Raw genomic sequence first — 19,692 nt, 5'->3', positions numbered from 1 at the left:
GCAAGATTCTGTTCCCTTTTCCATCATGCCTCAACAGCTATTAAGTTATTTCTCATAACTCAGACCATGTAGTCACCTCACCTTCCTTCTAGAAGCCAAGTCTCTCTCTCCTGTATCTTTTAATGGCTGTCAGCATAATCTGTTTAGATCTTGCTATGAAGTCAAGCCCTAAATTGTTTTATTTATGAAGACCAATGGACCTCATCACTTGCTCTCACTGTCTGACTAACAATCTTAGAGAAGGAATTCTAAGTCTTTCAGCAAGCATGCTCAAAAGCTTCACTGAATTCAGTGGGAGTAACTCCACAGACTTTTGACTTCACATTAGGCCAAGAGCAAACACTGCTGACTGCACTGAATTTGTACATTTTTCTTCAGTGAATAAAGCGCTGCACTTCCTACCTCTTGGACCTTATCATTGGGAAGACAGAACTGCTACAACAGGTTAGAGTGCCAGTACATTGAAATCCTTTCTTAAAAAACAGCTACTTTCTTTGAAAGAGATTTCATTTGCCAGCCTCCGCAAGAAACATACTAGTTTCCAGGACAAAAGTCAGATGCTCAGCTACTTAAAAAAAAAAAGAAGAGAAAAGAAAAACAAAACAAAAAAAAAAAGGGAAGGAAGAAAGGATAAAAGACAAAATTCAATTTCTTTATTTTACAGAAGACAGCTTTTAGATTTAACCATATAAGCCTAATCAAGCAAAAATATATCAGACCAGTAAAATGTCAGAATCTCAATGCTAAAATGGTACATTACTCCAGTGATGCTTCAACACTATTTCAGTAACCAAGTTTAAGTTCTAGCAGACACCAGAATGTCTTACCTCAGTTTTCTTGACTGAGGACTAAGAACTCTCAACAGACAAAGATGGCAGAAATGGTCCGACTTTTACTGTAGTGATTTTAACTCATTTGAAACCACTGCTTTGCAAAATGGTGCTCTTAACTGGATATTTGGGTAGTGAGTTCAGTAACTTATTTGAAGGAAAGGTCTAGTTGCTCCACAAAAGAGAATAATTCCAACATAAAAGTGAGATAATACAGAGTTTGTAAAGGACTAGGAAAGGGGAAAGAAGCTTTTTAACTCAAAACAATGGATTCCACATGAATTCACATCTAGAAAACACATCAATAACTTGATTTTTTTTTCTCCAACCTCATCTCAGATAAGAGATTTTAAGATATTTACAAGGTCTTACAACTCTTAGAAATGTGTTTATTTTAAGAAAGCCTATCACATACTAAGAAATTTACTCAAAAAAAAATTGGAGGGAAATAAAACCTTTCCAGAACAATTAACATTTTATGCTGCTGGGTTTGGTATTGAACAAAACTCAGTAACAGTTTATTTTGATATTTATAAGTTACAATGTTAATATTTGATGGTTCTTGACTTGCACATACTGCTTTATTATCAACGTCCCATGTTTATGCATGTCAAGTATCAAAACTATGCCTTTAAGGAAAAAAGGCAAGTCTTATTTGTCTATCAAACCGAAGAATTTATCAAACGACTCTGAGTTGGTATGACAAAAACCACACTTGTGTGACCTGCAAATCTCAAGTACTTAAACAAGAAGAAATGGATAGTAAAGGCAAAAGTTTTATACTATCTCCGTAATAAACACATTTGCCACAAGTAGAAACCATAATGCCACTAATTGGCTTTATGCACTTTTAATATTTGACCTAATTAAAAAGTCATATGCATCTGAAAAGTTATGTCACTGTTCTGCATGTGTCTAATTTAATGTAAGAAAAAAGTTCTGGCTCTTTTTGAATAGAAGAGCTGTTTTTATGTTGAGACCGTAAAGACCCTGGTAAAACATCAGTCTATTGAATATTTAAATAATGCCTATATAACCTTAAAACTTTTTTTCTAACTTTATGAAAGTATCACTCTCATAAGATGCAAGCATTCTTATGCTTACAGTTATTTCCATTATCTAAGTAAAATTCCTGGCAGAATAGTATCACCTGATACAGCATTGTCTTTTTAGTAGACGACTGTCTTTTCACACTCAAACCCTAGGTATGAATCAGATAGCTACCTTCTGGTAGATGTGCAAATCTCACCATTCATGCAAACATCTTCCATCAAGTTTAATGTTATGATTAAGTGGTATCCCACTTCGATAAAAAACATGCATTTAACACAAAATTACCACAGGATGGACTCTTAACTCCTGATTTATTCAGTAAATCTCTAGTCAGGTCTGAAAATCTATGGGCAATGTCAAAAGTGTCCAAGAAAGATAAGAAAAAAAGAAACCTATCATCAATAAATTTGAATTCACTACAGAACAGCTGGTACTTGAAATAGCAAAGCCCTGCAAATGGAAAAAGTGAAAACCAGTGGCAGATACATCAGACAAGTGGGAAATAAACCCCATCTTTCCTCTAGTCAGACAGAAGTTTCTTTTGGGACAAGTGTTAAAAGGTGTTTTAACAGATCTTCTTACCTAACATTTCAACAGGATTTGCTTTGATTAAAACAGACTATTATAGGCATAATCTGGAGAAGTATTTACCATTGCTACTTGACTGTATTTCTGCCCTAGAGGAAGATAAAAATTCAAGTTTTCAAGTATGCAGCAAATAGCCAAAACCTCAATTCTCCGTATCACTCAAGTATATATCCAACTTTCTACCTGCACTTACAGACAAGTCCTTTGGTAAAGCTCAACAGAAGCATGCACTTAAAATACTTTGAATGATAATGATTTAAGATAGAGATACCTTTATTTACAGTATCTATATTACATGTGCTGAAATTGCAAATTAAAGGGATATTGCTCATCCACTTTATGCACTGACTGCAACAGGATTATTTGCATTAAAAGGAATGAAGAATTGCCTTTTGATGCCCAATACTGTAAATTGACAAATGTTGCCTGTTGCATACCTCCCACTGTCAATAACTATCAGAGAATATTACTAGAAGATAAAGAACCTGTATCCACTGGAAGCCATGCAGCTGTGTCTGTCCCTCATTTCATATAAGCATATTCCACTTGAGTAACACCTTTTTACATGAGCATCCCATAAACAAATGAACTAGCACAGTAACCTGAGCTTTTGCAGTACTCCAAACATGCTGAGGACCTACTTCCCGTTTGTGTAATATACTATGTAAGCAGTGTCTCAAACCACTCTTGGAAAGAAAAACTAGAGCAGAGGATGTGGTATAAATTCCAGAAACCCATGGTGCAAAGATACTGTTTGAGACCAAATTCTGACCTCATTTTTGTGCATGCAGCAATCAAAGTTAATAAATGGCATGTCAGAAGTTAGTCTCATGTTGAATATATTACAGTACCCATGCACAAAGCCCGAATATTCTAAGGAAAGAATGAGGAAGAAGGGAAATTAGGATACAAGCACGCAGAAGCCAGAATTTCATAATTTCACTGCCAGACAAACCTCAGACTGCAGAAACAGTTAGGGGGCTCAGCTTTGGTCCATTTTTTTTTTTTTCCAAAGCAAGAAAATCCCCTTCTATTCCACTTCCTGGACCACTGCGTATTCTTTTAAATTCCCAACAGATTCCCCATTCATACTGATTTATACCAGATAGCATAGAGCTTCCTTAAGCCACAAGTTTTTCTTATATGCTGAGACAAACTGCAAAGCACCAAAACTTTACTTGTCATTTAACTATGTGTTCCAGAAACAGCAGAACTATCAAAGCTTTTTTTTGTGCACTCGTGTCCTTTGTTCTTAACTCTTCTATTGAAGTAATTCCAGCCCTTCCTACCCACTGCATCCTCTGTGAACCAGACCAGGACAGAGACAGCACATGCTGGCTCCAGTACACAGAGCCAACACATACTGGATTTTCAGCCTATTGCTCTCAAACATGTTTTGCAAAGACTGAATTCTCCCCAACTTTCCTTCAGTAGGGGCATTCATTTCAGTCATCCTAACCCATTCATTGAGCAGTTTTCCCAGTACTCCCAGATTATTTGCTCTGCAACTCCTACTCTTCATTTAAAGCAGTCAATAGGGACACCGGAACACTGACAGGTAGACAGACTGCAAACAAAAGCAGCTTCCACAGAAAAAGAGCACAAGAGAAAAAGGTGTTTTAAACTGTAACAGTAATTTTGAATTCTTTATATACCCTATTCTTTTCAGCAATGAGAAAACCAGAAATAAGATCACATATCCTGTTATTTTAGTAGCTTCTCTGCACAGCTGACAGAAAAAGAACATGGATTTATTTTTCATGCTGAAAAGCTTTTATTCTCACTTTCATACAACTCAGTAAATTGCCCAGAGAGTACTTTATTCTCCCCTATGCTCTCCTGAATATCCATACACACACAAAAGATGGATGCTGGCAGGCAGAGCTGTCAGTAGGAATTTCAGCAGAAGTAAATTGTTTAGTACTTATAATGGAGCATAATAGCTGTAATTTCACTTGAACTGTTGCCACTAATAAGCTAATAAAACTATGAGTCAAGACCTAGCCATTCATCACTTTGTAGCCGCTGGGAATTTCTCTGTGCATGCTTCACCAGAGACAGGTAGCTCAGTCCTTTAAGTGTTACTATACCTGAAAGAATGATGAGCCAGGCCTGGCACTTTCTCTCAACAGTGAAAGACACAGCTGCATATCAACTGCAAAGGAGTCTCGTATCAGGATTTAAGAGGTGTTTTCACAGCTATTCCAATCCTCTGTCAAAATGCAAACTAGCAATTTGAATGCATATGCAGCTGAAAAAATGTTTAAAAGGATACCAAATATAAAATATAATACTACACAGATATGCAAATACGTATATATGCACACCGCACATTATTTGAGCAGAAAGCATGTTTTCCTGAAGATCACTGTAAGTACCATGAAATACTACAGTTGCTACATATGAACAGACAGAAATTCACATATATAAGAAACTTGGCAAAAGATGTTATTGTCACATCGCCAGTTATTCTCCACCTAGAATGTTGGTGAAGCATCTATCAAAATTCTTTAATTTAAATAGTATGATTAAAACAAACTATAATATATTTTCTTGGTCTGAAAATACATACAACCAGAATTATATTCTGTGCTGTTTGTGTGCACTGTGAGTGAAAGCATGGGATTAGCATGCAAGCTATAAAGGCAATGAAACACAGTCAATTCCAGAAAAAGAAGTGCTTTGATTGTAATAAAGATTACTTTGCAGTGGTACCCTTTCTACTTGGAAGCTGCAGAGATAGTTGCCTCTGATAGATAAAACTACTTAACCACTCTGCAAGCAGCCACAAAGGCCTATACAGGAACTCAGAGGGACTGAAGTGGCGAATAAGCCATTAGTTCTCACCAGAGGAATTAATTTTGATATGCGTGTCTTTCACCACTGCTAATCAACCATGATACATATTCCTCCTGCCAGACTCCCTAAGATACATGAGTAGACTTCTGCAGAGTCATGAAAAAACACTGTGCACTCCACCTCCCTGACCAACAGAGTAGCCAGCAAAAGTGAGCAGCAGACTGCACGGTACAGGCATGCAGGACAGGCAGCTGGCTTACAACTGATGCAGTATATGAAAACGGCGAGGGCTGATGCAGGGGATGGAGAGTAGATGTGGTAAGAGCCGAATGTAAAAAGAAAAGGTCTTTCCTTTTACAATGACAGCACAGCAAGCAAGAACTTGTAAATAATAATAGAAGAATGGAGAAATGAGGCTTCACAGAGAACAGGACAAACATGAAGGCTAACAAAGGCCCCTCAAAATACCATATTTCATGCCTACATCGGGTGATATTTGTAAAGACTGAATCAGACAGGTTTACTGAATCTGCTTACATATTGCAAGAGCCACATGACAAAGATTAGAAGCAGAGCAATCACTCTACCATTAAAGTTCATAGTGTGCCATGGAAGATTTATCTTCATCTTCTTGAAAGTAAGGATGGGTTGGTGCTTTATTTTAATTGGAAAAACCACATTATATATACCATAGGAAGTTCCTATAACCAAAAGACAGCCCACTTCATTATTTTGGTAATTGTGTGTATCTGAACTCTGGCTAAGATATGGACTAATTTTCATGCTCTCCCAGAAGGCTCCTGTAGCATTTGGGATGAAGATGAAAGCCTGTACACTACCTTAATATACTAGCTTTAATTAACTGGGGACAGTGGCATCATGAACACACTGTATAAGGATTTCTGGGCAGAAGTACCAGCATCACCTTTGGTTACGACAAATAACTCTCACTACAATGTTAATAATGTCTGTAAACCCTCGTGGGCAAGCTAATCTCTCATGTGGAGAAGGAGAGGGGAAAAAAAAAAAAAAAGAGGAGGGAATATAGGCAACAAGAAGATAAGAGCACTGATTTTTTTTTTTATTCTACTGATAGTGATTATTCACTTTCTCAAAAATAATTACTAAAATGGAAACTTTCATTCTAAACACTTCTTAGATGGATCCTTACTACCTTCATCAGATATCATTAATCATAACAGAGTGTGCTCTGTGTGTGTAAGCAAATCTTATCAAGGTGCAAGTAACTAGATTTTCAGGGCATAGGCATTAAATTGTTCCACACTTTTGTGGGCAATTTTTTTCAATTATCCACTTCATATGAGGAAAGCAGACCAGTTGTGTTTTTTCTTATGTTTATATATTTAGCAGGTCCTACCCAGTATTTCTTTAGCACAGTACCTAATAGGGAACAGAAGTGACAAGGTTTCATTAGCCCTTCTAATTAAAAGTTTTAGTGTCAGCATGGACCAAAACTGCTGAAAATTGGATTAAGAAAGTCTGCTTGCATGAACTGAAATGAACAGTTGTATGCAAAAGCTAGAGGTTTTTTTTTTCCCTTAATAGTTTTGCTTCATTAGCAGAGGCATTGTGAAAGTTTCCACTAAGATTATAGCCTTAGGGCACGGTCACAGATTAAAATCTAGACAACATTCTGTGACTGTACCCCAAAAACCTCAAACTAGGAGAACAAGCATTTGCTTGGGGAAATTCCAAAGTGAACACCTGAACATTTGTAGCTGGCCCCAGGCACAGAAAGTTGCACTCCCAACAAAAAGAGTCCCACACTAGCAAACGTTTACTTGGTGTCTTTATTATCTACCTTTACTACTGCTCCTCCAGACACTCAAGCGAAGTATCTTTCTGAGTATGTGACAGACAGATCTGGACATTCATAGTGTGATTTCTAATACATATAGTTAGCATGTTAAATTTTAATTTTTTTTTCAGAAAAATCAAACTACTAGTTTATGCACCTAGCTTTAAGTGCTTATTCGGGCATCCCTTTTTACCCTTTTTCATCAAACACAGCCTGAAGTTTCATGAGAAAGTATTGTAAATTCTTATACCCAACTTATTCTGTGGTTCTTCTAAGCAGGTATTTGGAATCAGTTATCTGCAGGAGGGGGCCTGGAAATCAGGACCATAAGTAACAATCAGTTAGCTGAAAGGAATGTGCTCGAGCTTGTAGGCCACAAACCCTGGGAGAACAAGGAATGTGAACAGATAACAATCAACAGGATGAGTCATGCCGAGATAAGATAAGGGAATGAGGAACAGATGGCACCAAGGATAAGTAACACGTTGCTGTTAATTGATGACTGTAAAAACTTATTTAAAGTGTCCTTTGTTTGTAGTTAACCACCAATCAGGGATTGCCTAGTATGCAATGCTTAGCTTAAAGAACCAATCTGTTTAAAGTGCGCAGCTTCTGAAAACATATATAAACTCGTGATTGTGTACAATAAATCGACATTTGCTTGCATCAAGCTACGTCCTGTCTCTTCATTCACACAGTTATCTTGATGGCTGTGCAAAACAGATTAAATGTTGAGATTTCCTAGATGATGCATGCTACAGGAAAGGGATAACCGTAAGTGATAAACAAACATACAAGACAACATGCAATGTGTCCTTGTCGCAAAGGCAGCCAACAGCATCCTGGGCTGTGTTTAGAAAAAGCTTTACCAGCAAGCAGTTCAAGGGAGGTGGTGCTTCCCCTCTACTCATGTGGCATCACCAGTGCTGTAGTGCCACATCCGGTGCTGCGCTTTCCACTACAAGGGACATGGACATACTGGAACAAGCCCAGTGACAAGCTGGCAATGCAATTAAACAGGAGCATCTGTTATACAAGGAGACATTGGAAGCTGGGACTGTTTAGCCTAGAGAAGAGAAAGCTCATGGGGCCTAATCAATGTATATGAACACCTGATGAGGTAAGTAAGGATGACAGAGCTCAACTATTCTCAGTGGTGTCCAGCAACAGGACATGAAGCAATGGGGACAAGCTGAAATACAAGGAAGTGTTTAACCATCAATAAAGCACCTTTCTTCCTGTGAGGGTGATGGAGCACTGGAACAGGCTAATCAAAAGCCCAGCTAGACATGTTCCTGAGCAACCTACCCCAGCTGACCCTGTTTTGAGCAGATGGGTTGGTCCGGAGGCATCTTCCGGCCTCAGCCACTCCATGGTTCCAAATTGCTCAGTTTTACACTCCTGGGAGCACAGGCAGGAATTCCCAGAGGAACTGCAGTTCCAAAGATTTGGAAGTGACCACTAGCTCTACTGTAAATGGATTAGAAATGCTGCCTATATTAATCAGCTGCTAAACACAAGAACGCATTGCTGAAATGCGCTTCTAATGTCACATTCCCAAGACAGCAATTATGATCAGATGGCTTTTCTGATAAGCATTTTTCAAAGCATACTGCACAGCACCATCTTCTGGTCACCAAAAGCTGGATTATGTATTTTCTTCAGTCTTTCAGAAAAAAGCTTTAACCATATCAAAGATATTTTTTCATACAAGAAAGAGTAATGTTAAGCTTAAACCCCAGCAACTTAAACATCGTCTATGACAGACAGAAATCACTGAGAATTTTTCATTAACTCCCATTATCCCTAAAAACACACAAAGTGGAAAAAATACCCTTTAAAACATCTTACCCTCCTCATCGGGAAGACCAGGCATCAACCTTGTCCCAGTTTCTGCAAGAAAAAATACATGTTGTTCACATAATAAAAAAAAAATCTCAAAGTATGTAACACAACACACTAATCTTCTGAGCTCTTATCTTGACCCTCAATGACAAGGTGCAGGTCTGCTTTCTGGAAGAGCCTTTGTATAAGCTTTAGAATAGGGAAGTAACACAACTGTTGTGCTTGCTCTGGCTCGAGCCCAAAGACAGACCCATGAAAAATACAAGTGTGCTAAGCAGACTGTGAACACATCATTGCTCAAATAATCTCCATAAGCAGGCTGCACAGACACACACAGGTTAGAATTTGTACTTAGAAGATAAGCCACTCTACTCCGCGTGTTACTAGCTTGCTACACTGCTAATCTTAAAATGACCATATTGCCTTTTCATTGGTTGCATTGACCAACAAGAATCCAGTCAATGCTTTGACACACATGACTGGATTACACAATCCCTGTTCAGTTAACTCTGCTTTCTTGCACAACCGACTCAACTAGCGAGAATCAGATTTGATATCTGGCAATTTTCCAAGTTTGCATACAAGCATTTTGTACTGGACTATGAAAATAGAACAAAGGGATGAATAAATGAAAAGTTTTCAACAAACCCACCAGGAACACTTAAGAATGAAGGAAAGGCTCTGCTTCCTCACTTTGCTTGCCATGCAGTTTCTCACAATGGCACAGGTGAAAGCTTTCCTTCAAGTGCAGTAGCACTAGTAGAACCAAAGCGGAAAAAGTATATCTAACTTTTTTTAAAATACACCCAACACCTCCAGGAAATAAATGAACCCACAGAACTCTTCCATCTGAGATTGCAAGGCAGCCCACGGCACTGCGATTGTGCTCCAGCTGAAGGCGGCGGGGCTGTGCCCCGCGGTGGGAGGCCCCCTGCGGCCACCGCCGAGCTCAGAGGCACCTACCCCGGCGCCGGCTTCGCCTCCTTCGGGGCGGGTCGGCCCAGCATTGCTCTCCCGACGGGGCAGGACACCGGCCGGGCACCGGCCACCCCAGCTTTATCCCGGCAGGGTAGGCCGGGGGGGCAGGGCGGGCGGCGGCGCGGGCTCACCGAGGCACCACACGGCCTGAGGGGAGCAGGGCCCACCGGCACCAGGAGCCGCCCAGCACCGGGTCCGGCCGGCAGGACGCCGGTACCCGAGCAGGGGGTGGGAGGCAACGACAGGGGCTCCAGGGGCGTCAAGGAAAGCGACGACAGAGGCTCCGGAGGGGTGTAGGCGGTCCCGCCCGCCTAATCCCAGCGCCCCGAGAACCGCCTCACAGCTCTGCGCTTCCCGCCACGCTCCTTTTGAAGGCTTCGGTGACGTCACCGCCGCGTTCGGCGCGTGTGGCCCCGCCCGCGAGAGCCCGGCGGCGGCGGCGGGGGCGGGGTGGGGGCGCGCAGGCGCGGTGCCGCGGCCGGGCCGGGCGGGAGGCCGGGCTGAGGCGGCCGCCGGGGCTGCGGACACGGCGCTCCCATGAGCGGGCGCTGCCCGCCGGCCGCCGCCTTGCTGCTGCGGGGGCTCGCCGGCCCTGCCGCGCGCTGCCTGGGCAGGAGCATGAGCCTCTGCGGGGCGCCGGCCGCCTGCGCCGCGGGGCCTGCGGGCGGTGGCGGCGCGGGCTTCTCCTCAGCGCGGCTGAGCCCGCCGTGGCTGCGGCTGCCGGAGGTACCGGGCGCGGAGCCGCACCGCGCCAACGAGCTCCTGCTGCTGCTGCCGCCGGCCCTGCACGACGCGGCCCCGCCACAGCATCACGTCGTCTACTTCCCGGGGGACGTGCAGGTGCGGCGGCGGGCGGCCGAGGGCGACGAGCAATGGCGGGTGGGAGCGGCTGAGGGAGCGGGCTGGCCGCGGGCCGAGCCGCAGCCCCCTGCCCGGGGGAGGCATCGCCGGCCGCCCGGGGCTGCCGAGCGGTCGCGGCGGGAGCGGGGCAGCCCGCTGCCGGGGCCGAGGTGCCGGGCGGCGGCGGGACTCGAACCGGGGGCGAGCGGCCGCTCCTGGGGCCCGTCGGCGCGGCCGGGCGGGTGGGAGGCGGCTCCGGAGCGCGGGCCCGGGTTTTGCGGTGGGGCGCGGGGCACCGTGCGCTGTCACCGGGGGCGCCGGGGCGGGCCGAGCAGCCCCTGAGTGCCCGTCCCGGGCGCGGCTCGGTCCAGCCGTAGCCGGGTGGCGGGGCTGCGGCGGTCTCGGCCGCTCTGGATCCGGGGTGCGGGTCGGCCCGGCTTGCGGTACCTCCCCCATCTGCGCTCCCTGGGGGCCCGAACAAGGGGCGCGAAGGCTCCCGGCGGCCGAGTGGGAGGGAATGCGGTTTTTTTCTGCATAAAAGACAGAAAACTTATTACAGAGTTTTCAGTTTGTTGTTGGTTTGTAATAATAAGTAAAAATAAAATTTAAAAATCAGTATCTGCAGTAAAATTAAGCGTTCTTTGCCATACTAAGTTGAACAATACTTTTGGAGTGAGAAGCCAACAAAAATCATGAATACTTCCGTGTGTTTACTTTTATTGTGTTAATTTTGGAGGTATTAAAAGTGTGTGATAAAAATATTAACGTAGGATAAGTAAATAAAAATATGCCAGTTTCTTCAATGTCTTGTTCTGGAAGCCTCTTAGTTACAGCCCATCCTTATAAGTACAGTAGACAGAGCTGAAGCCTTTTCACAATGTAGTAATGCACCTTTTCTATGTTTGTTTTTTTTTTTAATTATTATTTTTCAGAACTATCACGACATCATGTCTTGCCACCCAGAAAACTTTCAGTGGGAGCACTGGAGTTTTGAAAATGTTGCTACCATACTTGCTCGCAGGTTCCCTAATAGCTTTATTTGGGTTGTAAAATGTTCTCGAATGCACCTGCACAAATTCAGTTGTTACGACAACTTTGTGGCGAGCAACATGTTTGGAGCGCCAGAGCACAGCACTCACTTTGGAGCTTTCAAGCATCTCCATGCATTGCTAGTTAATGCATTCAGACTCTCTCAGAATATTCTGCTGTCCCAGAAAAGCGTGCATGGTGTCAGCAAGGATGCAAAAATAGCTGCTTGTAAATCACAGCCACGTTCTGTTCCTACAACAAATGGCTGCTCATCCACAGAGAGAGAGAGTGATTGTGAATGCTCTAATAATTCTGCTATGAACTTCATTATACCGTCTGCTGTAGCTGCAGTGTCGTTTACTTTGATCGGCTTCAGTAAAGGTTGTGTGGTTTTGAACCAGCTGCTTTATGAGCTGAAGGAAGCTAAAAAAGACAAGAATACAGATGCCTTCTTAAAAACCATAAAAGCGATTTACTGGCTGGATGGTGGTCACTCAGGAGGAAGCAATACTTGGGTTACTTACCCTGAAGTGCTGAAAGAACTTGCAGAGACAGGAATTGAAGTTCACGCTCATGTCACCCCGTACCAAGTGTTTGACACAATGAGGTCCTGGATTGGGAGAGAGCATGAGAAATTTGTACAGATACTTGAAGAATTTGGTGTGGAAATAAATGATCAACTACATTTTGCTGATGACGTTCCCTCCTTAGATAACCATTTCAGAGTTCATGAAGTATTTTGAGACTGTATGCATCCGAACAGTATATTCACTGTAAAAGCACTTATAATACTGTAAATGTTGTCTTCTAGATTTACAGCTTTGAGCAGCTGCTTTCTGAAGAGAATACTAAGTCAGTCCTGCATTGCTAATAGATACTATATATACATTTCCATAGCCTAAAATGGGAGGATTGTGGACCCCATACCTACAAGAGATGTTGCCATTTTATTCCTGGAAAAAAAGTGTTACGAAGAACTATCCTATACGTGATTCTTTGTTAAATGTGAACATTTGTTCTCAAGTGGTTGGCAAAATTTTTAGTCCTGGATGTCTGATGTCATATACTACCTTTAACGGGAGTTCAGAGTACTCAGGACTTTTAGATGTCTGGATACTTCAATTTAGTAGCTTCCAGGGCTAAAAGCTTTGGAATTTGTCAGTAACAGACATAAGGTTAGGAGGTTATTTTGGCTTATGGAAACTGATGATTGTTAGAACAATCTTAGTTATCTATTTTGGTGAAAACTGTTTTAGTTAGTTAGTTGAATCTTCCAGTTTTGTAACATGTCTCCTAATTGAAACAAAGTCACAAATATTTACCTTTGGTATAATAGTGCCAATCCATTTTTCTTCCTTATGTGCACCTTGCCTTTTTTGTTGCTATAGGGTTTCATTGATTCATTATGTAGTATCTGCTAGTGAATACTATTTCACCTGGGGGCTTGAAAATTTTGACATAGCTATCTTAAGTGACCAAGAATGTTGATGAGGGTGTAGCTTATTGCTGTTTCAACATATTTTGCTATTGCTTTGATAAACTTCTATAAGGAGGACCAGCGGTAATACCTGGATTTTCCAGTTAAGAAGTGTCTTTTATCCCTGCCTTGGACTGGTGAGGTTTTTCTAGCTAATTGCTGCATTGATGTTGATCTAAGTCAAACCATAAGTATGTAATGTATTGCAAGTTGCGTAAAAAACTTTAGACTGTGTTGACTGTAGCTGTTTCAAAATGCTTCTGTTTTAATTTAAAACTATTGTTTCCTTTAAATGTATTGCAGTAGTTGCTTCTAGAGCCACCCAAAAATCTATTTTCCGAGGCTAATGTTTCATACAGACATACACCCCCCCAATTAAATGCGAAAGATGTAATCAACTTCAGGCCCCAAACCTGAATGTTCTTTAGAATTACTGAAAAGTGGACAGATAAGGGTATTAGTGGAACTTTTCTACTGTTGTAAGTAACTTTTCATTTATCTACAAATACACCTTAGAATAACTCTTAAAAAGACAACTGCAGCTATTAACAGTGAACCAGTAGCTTACAATGGTTCTGGATTTCCTGGAAGTATAGGCATACAAAAACAAGCTAGCAAAACGCTGCAAAGATTACATATGGCTCAGTTCTGAAAAAAGGCATTTTATTCAACTTTGTTCCTATGTTTGATGTCTTAGCAACATCTTCCCCCTGCTTCTTGCTTCCTGTGACACTTACACTGTGGAAGGAAAGTCCTAGATCATCTTTCTTCCATTGGCATCATTAAAACCTAGAAGTTTCACTGGAGATGGTGTTTTCACAACTCTTGCAGAGGTTGCGCACATGGTGGTGATCACTGAAGAATGAGAAAAGTGTGTTGAACTGTTAAAATTTTCCTAATACTCAGAATGTATGCATACCGTGAGTACCTTACAATGTGAAGGTGAACTCTTATCACTAATAACAATTAGATTAATGTACCTAGTTAAGCAAAAGGGGGAAGTAACTTATTTTAATAGATGGAGAAAAGTGCAACATGCAAGCCAACTCTTTATCATTTTATAAAATAATCTAGTTCCATCTGCTTTTATTTTTTCTTTAAGGTCTTTCTTGGAGATGTTGTTTAACCCTATTTATTGATTGCCTTTTTAATGGGCTTATAACAGCTTGTGTGTGTGTTCCAAGAAGGCTATTTCCCTTTTTTGGTCCTTTCAATATGTGAGGACTTTTTTTCTGTAAAGGAAATATGGGTCACCTAACAAAGTGGCTTTAATAGAAAGCCTGCATATTGCTTGAAGTATCTTTAATTATCCACTTACAAAGTAATTAAAAAACCCCAAACAAAACACCAACAAAAAACCCAGAACACACCACTGGTCTTGCTCCCTCTCAGTTTCAGACTGACTGGGCTAACTTGGGTATGCTGAAACTCCCCAATAACTGCGCAGATCATAGACCCAGTTTCTAAACAATTTTGTGCCAGCCAAAACAGCAGCAGTAGGTTGTTGTAAGCTTTTGGAAACAGCTATTAAAATATTGACATTGTCTTCAGAAGTTTCTGGGTGGCTATCATATGAAGATAATATTAATCTGTTTGATGGAGGCTGCTTACAATAACTGTTAAATTAAATAGGCTCAGGTGTTGCTATATAAGCACTTTGTTGCAAAACTAATCTTGTGAGACCTCGTGTCGTGGAGGGAAAACTGACTGGTTGTTTTTCAGTCTCTAAACAGTTGTAGTAGTCTGGTGGAATGTGCCTCTGTTATTCACTGCAATGCATGCTAAAAATAACTTGCAAACAATGTAGAAAATAAACCATTTCTAATGGGTGAAACCATTCCGATGTGAATGTAAAACCATTAAATTAGGAATGTGCAGTTAAGTTTTATGGATTAAGCTTTATCAGGTGTTTGTGGAGGCCTAGTTTAAAAAAAAACCAACAGATTTATTTGAAAGCTTTTCTTCAATGAGGCTTTGTATTTGTGTCAGCATCAGTTTACTGCCATCTCGCATGCCTGGGAGAGCTGGCGTGAAGTACCCACAGGTGTGAATGTTTCTATATTAGGATTAAATGGGTCACAGTTTGTATACACCTGTTTTTCAACTGTAAAGGCAGCTTTTAATAAGCTTGGATGTAAATGCCTAAAAGTTAAGTGATTCTCATGCTTACGGTGGTTTAGTTCAAGACGTGTCTGGTTTTGGAGAGAGCAACATTGCAGAGTCCTTAGCACGACCTAGTACGTAATAGCTGGTATTCTTTATATCACATGCTTGTTCCTTGTACAGTAGGCAAGGCGTTCATCAGATTTGAGAAGCTGTGCCTGTTAAATTCCTTTAAGACAAGGCTGGATTCTGTGAAATTGTCCAGATTCCGTGTGACTTAAATGATTTTATTTTGTGTGCATCTGAAATGTTAGAAACTTTGGCAGCCTTTTCCCTCTAGATCTAATTTATTTGCATCTCTGTAAATGCCACTGCATAAATCCTCGTTGGCCCTTAATTTTGAAAGGTGATTAAGGATCCAAGTCTTAACATGTTGCAGGAAGGAGCAATCTCTTCTGTCCTCCCGTCGATAACATCCTGCCACCTGCCTTATGTTAGCATGAACGCTTTGTGGTGAGCTGATCTGTCTTTCTAAATTAACATTATTGCTGATAGAGATAGCTCATGGGAGTACTGTGTATTTAAATAGTCATAGAAATTATTTTAATGACTGTTAAATCAGTTCAGGAGTTAGGATGTCACAACTGTGGATATTCATGGGTAAAAGTGATTGTGAACAATGATGCGTTCACGTTTTCCCAACAGGTTCTTTTTGAGCTATTTGCAGAAAGAAAAGGTCACCTGTTTTTTCTTACCTCTTACAACGCTGTCTTTCCTAAGCCAACAATGACTTCATCGCTGCAGGTAAACAGTGTTTGTTGTTCTCAAGTTGAAGCACTGAGGTCAAAGTATACCCATCCATTTACCCTGAATGCTTATTTTAAATGACACAGCGTCTTAATCAGTTAATGTAAGAGAGAAGTTAAAGAAAAGTAAAAATTTTGGGATGTGTGTGCTCTGTTGTCAGCCACATTTTTAGGTATATCCCTGCCTACTAGAATCCACAAAGAGGAATTGCGTGTCTGTATTCCTGTGCAATACAGAAGCAAAGGCAGATGTCTCGGACTGCAATCTCAGGAGACAGCCCCATCAAATCACCTTTGGAGTTACTTCTTCAGAATCTTTTCAGTCTTGTATTGAAATCTCATTTCATTTTTGTGAGGATGGTAAAGAACAAAACGTGTACTTACATTCATAACCTGATGAAAATTTAGACGTGTTTAAATATTGCTGATGGAGACCCTAAGACCAAAGCTGGCACTCTGTTGGTCTTACTGATCTCTTTACTCTGTTCAGATGCAAGGTGACTGTTTTTAACTCCAATAAAATAACATGAAGTCATAAAGCCAGTAATGCAAGGTCGTAAAACACCTATGTGTCAGAGACTGCTTCTCCCAGCGCCAGACATACTCTTCCTGACTAAATTCATTTCGTCAATATTAACAGCATAATTCACTCCTCTTGCTGACAAAAAACACTTGCATGGGATTAACTGTTCCACATCACTGTGGAAACCATGGAAAACTGATTCAAGGAGTCATTTTGCATATAGTGTAGTGTGGATTGTAAGGTAGTGATGGTTTTGTCATCGTTTCCTGTCTTTAGGGCTTCATTGCATGTTTCCAAGTGACTTGAGAAGTGCCAAATTCTACTCAAGCAAATGACCAGGAAAGCATCTGGTAGAACAAAAGGGCGAAAATAAATTATCTGGGTTTTCTTCATGTGTATAAACATCTCATGTACTTGAAAAGGGGCAGAATGCCACTACTTCAGGGTTCAGAATAAATTTTCCCTCTCTCAGTGAGCTTTCAGAGAGCGCTTTCAGTCATAGATGTTAATTTCCTTTGTTGTACTTGGCACTGACGGAGCTGAGCTGTTTCTAAAGAAAGCACTGCTGCAAGACAGAAGAAAGGGAAGACACAGCTGTGCTGAAGTGCGAAACAGGGCTCCGCGCATCTCCCACGACAGTTTACCCCTCAGCAATGCTCTGCGCCTGGGTGCTGGATGAAGCCGTTGCGTCCCTTGCAGGCTTGCTGCGTGGCCCTGCTTCCCTGTTCCCCAGTGTAAGGAATACATTGATCTGTGTGATGGAAGTTAAGCGATTAATGTACTGCTTGACAGCTGAAGTATAAGCGTTTTCACAGCAAAAATCATCGGTTACTGTGATCTGCATTATTATTGCAAGCAATTGCTTCGGAGCTTTTGTGTGTGAACATAGCCTCGCACGCGGCACTGCGCCTTTTACATGGTTGAGCAGTTCTTTTAATGTTTTCAATCTGCTCTTAAAAATGTTGACTAGGAACAGATCTGAACAATTGGAAAGGAAGTAATCTGCTTCTGTTGCTCTTGGGAATCGCCACTTAAAAGGGACCATTGCTCTCAGCAGTTACCACATGCAGAGTCAGAATCTATCCCCACTCCCAGGGTCTGACCCAAAGCAAAATGGGAAATCTTACTGTGCCGCCTTTACTGCACACTTGGCTAACTGTCCAAAAAAATAAAATTTCATCTGCCCTTCTTTGGCCATCTTTGGTTGTTGAGTCATACTAACTTACAAAAAATCCTTTGTAAAACTCAGTGTCTCAGAACATGTATCTTCAACACCTGCCTTGTCTACATGGAAACATCTACATTTCTCAGGTTTGGGAAGATATATTTTGGCTAGAGGAAAGAAGAATGAAACCTGTACAGGGATTTTTTTTGAAGCCGTGAACTCATGCATGCTGGGACCACATCGTATGTACTATAACCTCTGCCATGGTAAAATCATCCTCATCTTAAGTCAGTAGTGCTGTTGTGGGACTAACAGCCTGAACAAGACAAGTAAGTTTCTCCCTACAGATTTAAAAAGGATCACAGACATGTTTCTGATCCTTCATGATCAAGCCAAACCCTTTTGTATTAGGCACTGAACTTGACACTTGTATTAGGAACCCAGACCCCATGTAGCTCCTGGAGAGAAACATGTTCCCAAGTTGGCTACATCACATCTTGAGCACATACATGCTAGGCAAAGTTTTTAATGACCTGTTTAAGAGCTTGACAAGGCAATATTTTGGCATCAGTTTTTTCATTTGATTCTTTCCACAGCAACCACATTAAGAAAAATGTATAAAACATTTGTCTTCCAAAATTATTTGTTGTCCTTTATATTTCATATGACCAAGAAGAAATAATTCTTTCCAGGTGTTGATGTGCAATGGACTTATATTTTAAAAGCCTCAGTCACTAAATTTTTAGTGCAATTCAAATTTTGGTGTAGGCCAGGTTTAAACTGCTGATTTCAGTACTGCCTGTATTTAAGTAGCTTAAGTCATCTTTCAGTCCTGGGCAGTCTGCATCACCTAACTCCTCTGTTGAATGTGCTGTTTGAACAGGCTGTTTTGAATGCTTAAGATGGTCAGTGTTTATTTTTCTAATATCTGTTACCACAACTTCATCTGTTCATTGTGGCATGATCCCATTTGGCTTTAGGTCTCCAAAGGCCAAAGTTCCACCAATTGTCAGTGGCTCTAATTCTTTGCATTAGGTCAGTAATAGGTTTTTAAGTGTGGCTACATGTATTCTTGTGCTATGTTAGCTGGAACTTCTTTAATGCTTTCACCAGTCACTCATCACTTTATTGCATGTAGCATAGTGGTTAGAAAGCACCGAGTTAGTTTAGTTGGTTGTTTTTGTTGGTTTGTGTTTTTTTTTTTTTTAATGCAGTAGCATCAAGATTTTTATCACTAGTCACATTATGCTCACATTAAGAAAAGACATTTTTAAACTGCTCGGTTCCTTCTTTTATTGCATTTCAGAACAGCTGTTTTATAGAAGCTATTAAATAAGAAATTGAAGAAACTGGTTCAAAGTGAAAACAGGGTGGCGCAGACAGAACAGCTACTGTGCTGGTCTTCCCACTGATCCACACAGAGTAGTTTTTGTTGATCTTCCTTGGATGTGCACTTATGTTGCAGCTGGTGGGGTCTGCTGACAGTCTGAGAAGGGGAAAACCAGAGGGGTCATGGGGAGGGGAGAACCCCAACCGCTCTCGATCCAGAGATTTCTCACAGAGCACTGGGAGGGAAGCACGAGCAGGGCTGGGTTATCCACCAGCAGACCAGGGTGAGATACAGCTCATTTGCTGGCACATAAAAAATAAAATAAAGGCTTCAATTTAAAGTTGGTAGAGTGAAGAGGAAATAGCTACACTTGCTGTAGCACTTGGCTCAGGTTTAGCTCGGCATGACTCTTCCCAACCAGGTACATGCTTCCCAGCCAGCCTTCATGCCAGCCTAAACCAGTGAACGGCTGCAGCTTTCCTGCTGGGCTGCCTCAGCACCAGTGAC

The 19,692-nt window shown here is 41.5% G+C and overlaps 1 protein-coding gene across 1 annotated transcript; it reads left to right on the top strand.

Annotated features, from left to right (window-relative positions):
* The first annotated feature begins 10,383 nt into the window (after positions 1-10,383).
* C8H2orf69 (chromosome 8 C2orf69 homolog) lies at positions 10,384-17,887 on the top strand. The gene is made up of 2 exons (XM_055718048.1): positions 10,384-10,752; positions 11,685-17,887. The coding sequence occupies exons 1-2, from the start codon at positions 10,450-10,452 to the stop codon at positions 12,522-12,524; spliced, it is 1,143 nt and encodes a 380-aa protein (XP_055574023.1). The 5' UTR covers positions 10,384-10,449; the 3' UTR covers positions 12,525-17,887.
* Positions 17,888-19,692: the final 1,805 nt, after the last annotated feature.

This window comes from Falco cherrug, chromosome 8 (genome assembly GCF_023634085.1).
Source record: "Falco cherrug isolate bFalChe1 chromosome 8, bFalChe1.pri, whole genome shotgun sequence".
In the NCBI taxonomy this organism is placed as follows: Eukaryota; Metazoa; Chordata; class Aves; order Falconiformes; family Falconidae; genus Falco; species Falco cherrug.
The sequence above is the reverse complement of the archived record's forward strand: the minus strand, read 5'-3'. Positions and strand labels throughout refer to the sequence as shown.

Bases quoted from the DNA above. Each gene is read 5' to 3' on its own strand.
- C8H2orf69 (XM_055718048.1), top strand. From the start codon at position 10,450: ATGAGCGGGCGCTGCCCGCCGGCCGCCGCCTTGCTGCTGCGGGGGCTC. The intron at 10,753-11,684 runs GTGCGGCGGCGG...ATTATTTTTCAG, and splicing joins ACTTCCCGGGGGACGTGCAG to AACTATCACGACATCATGTC.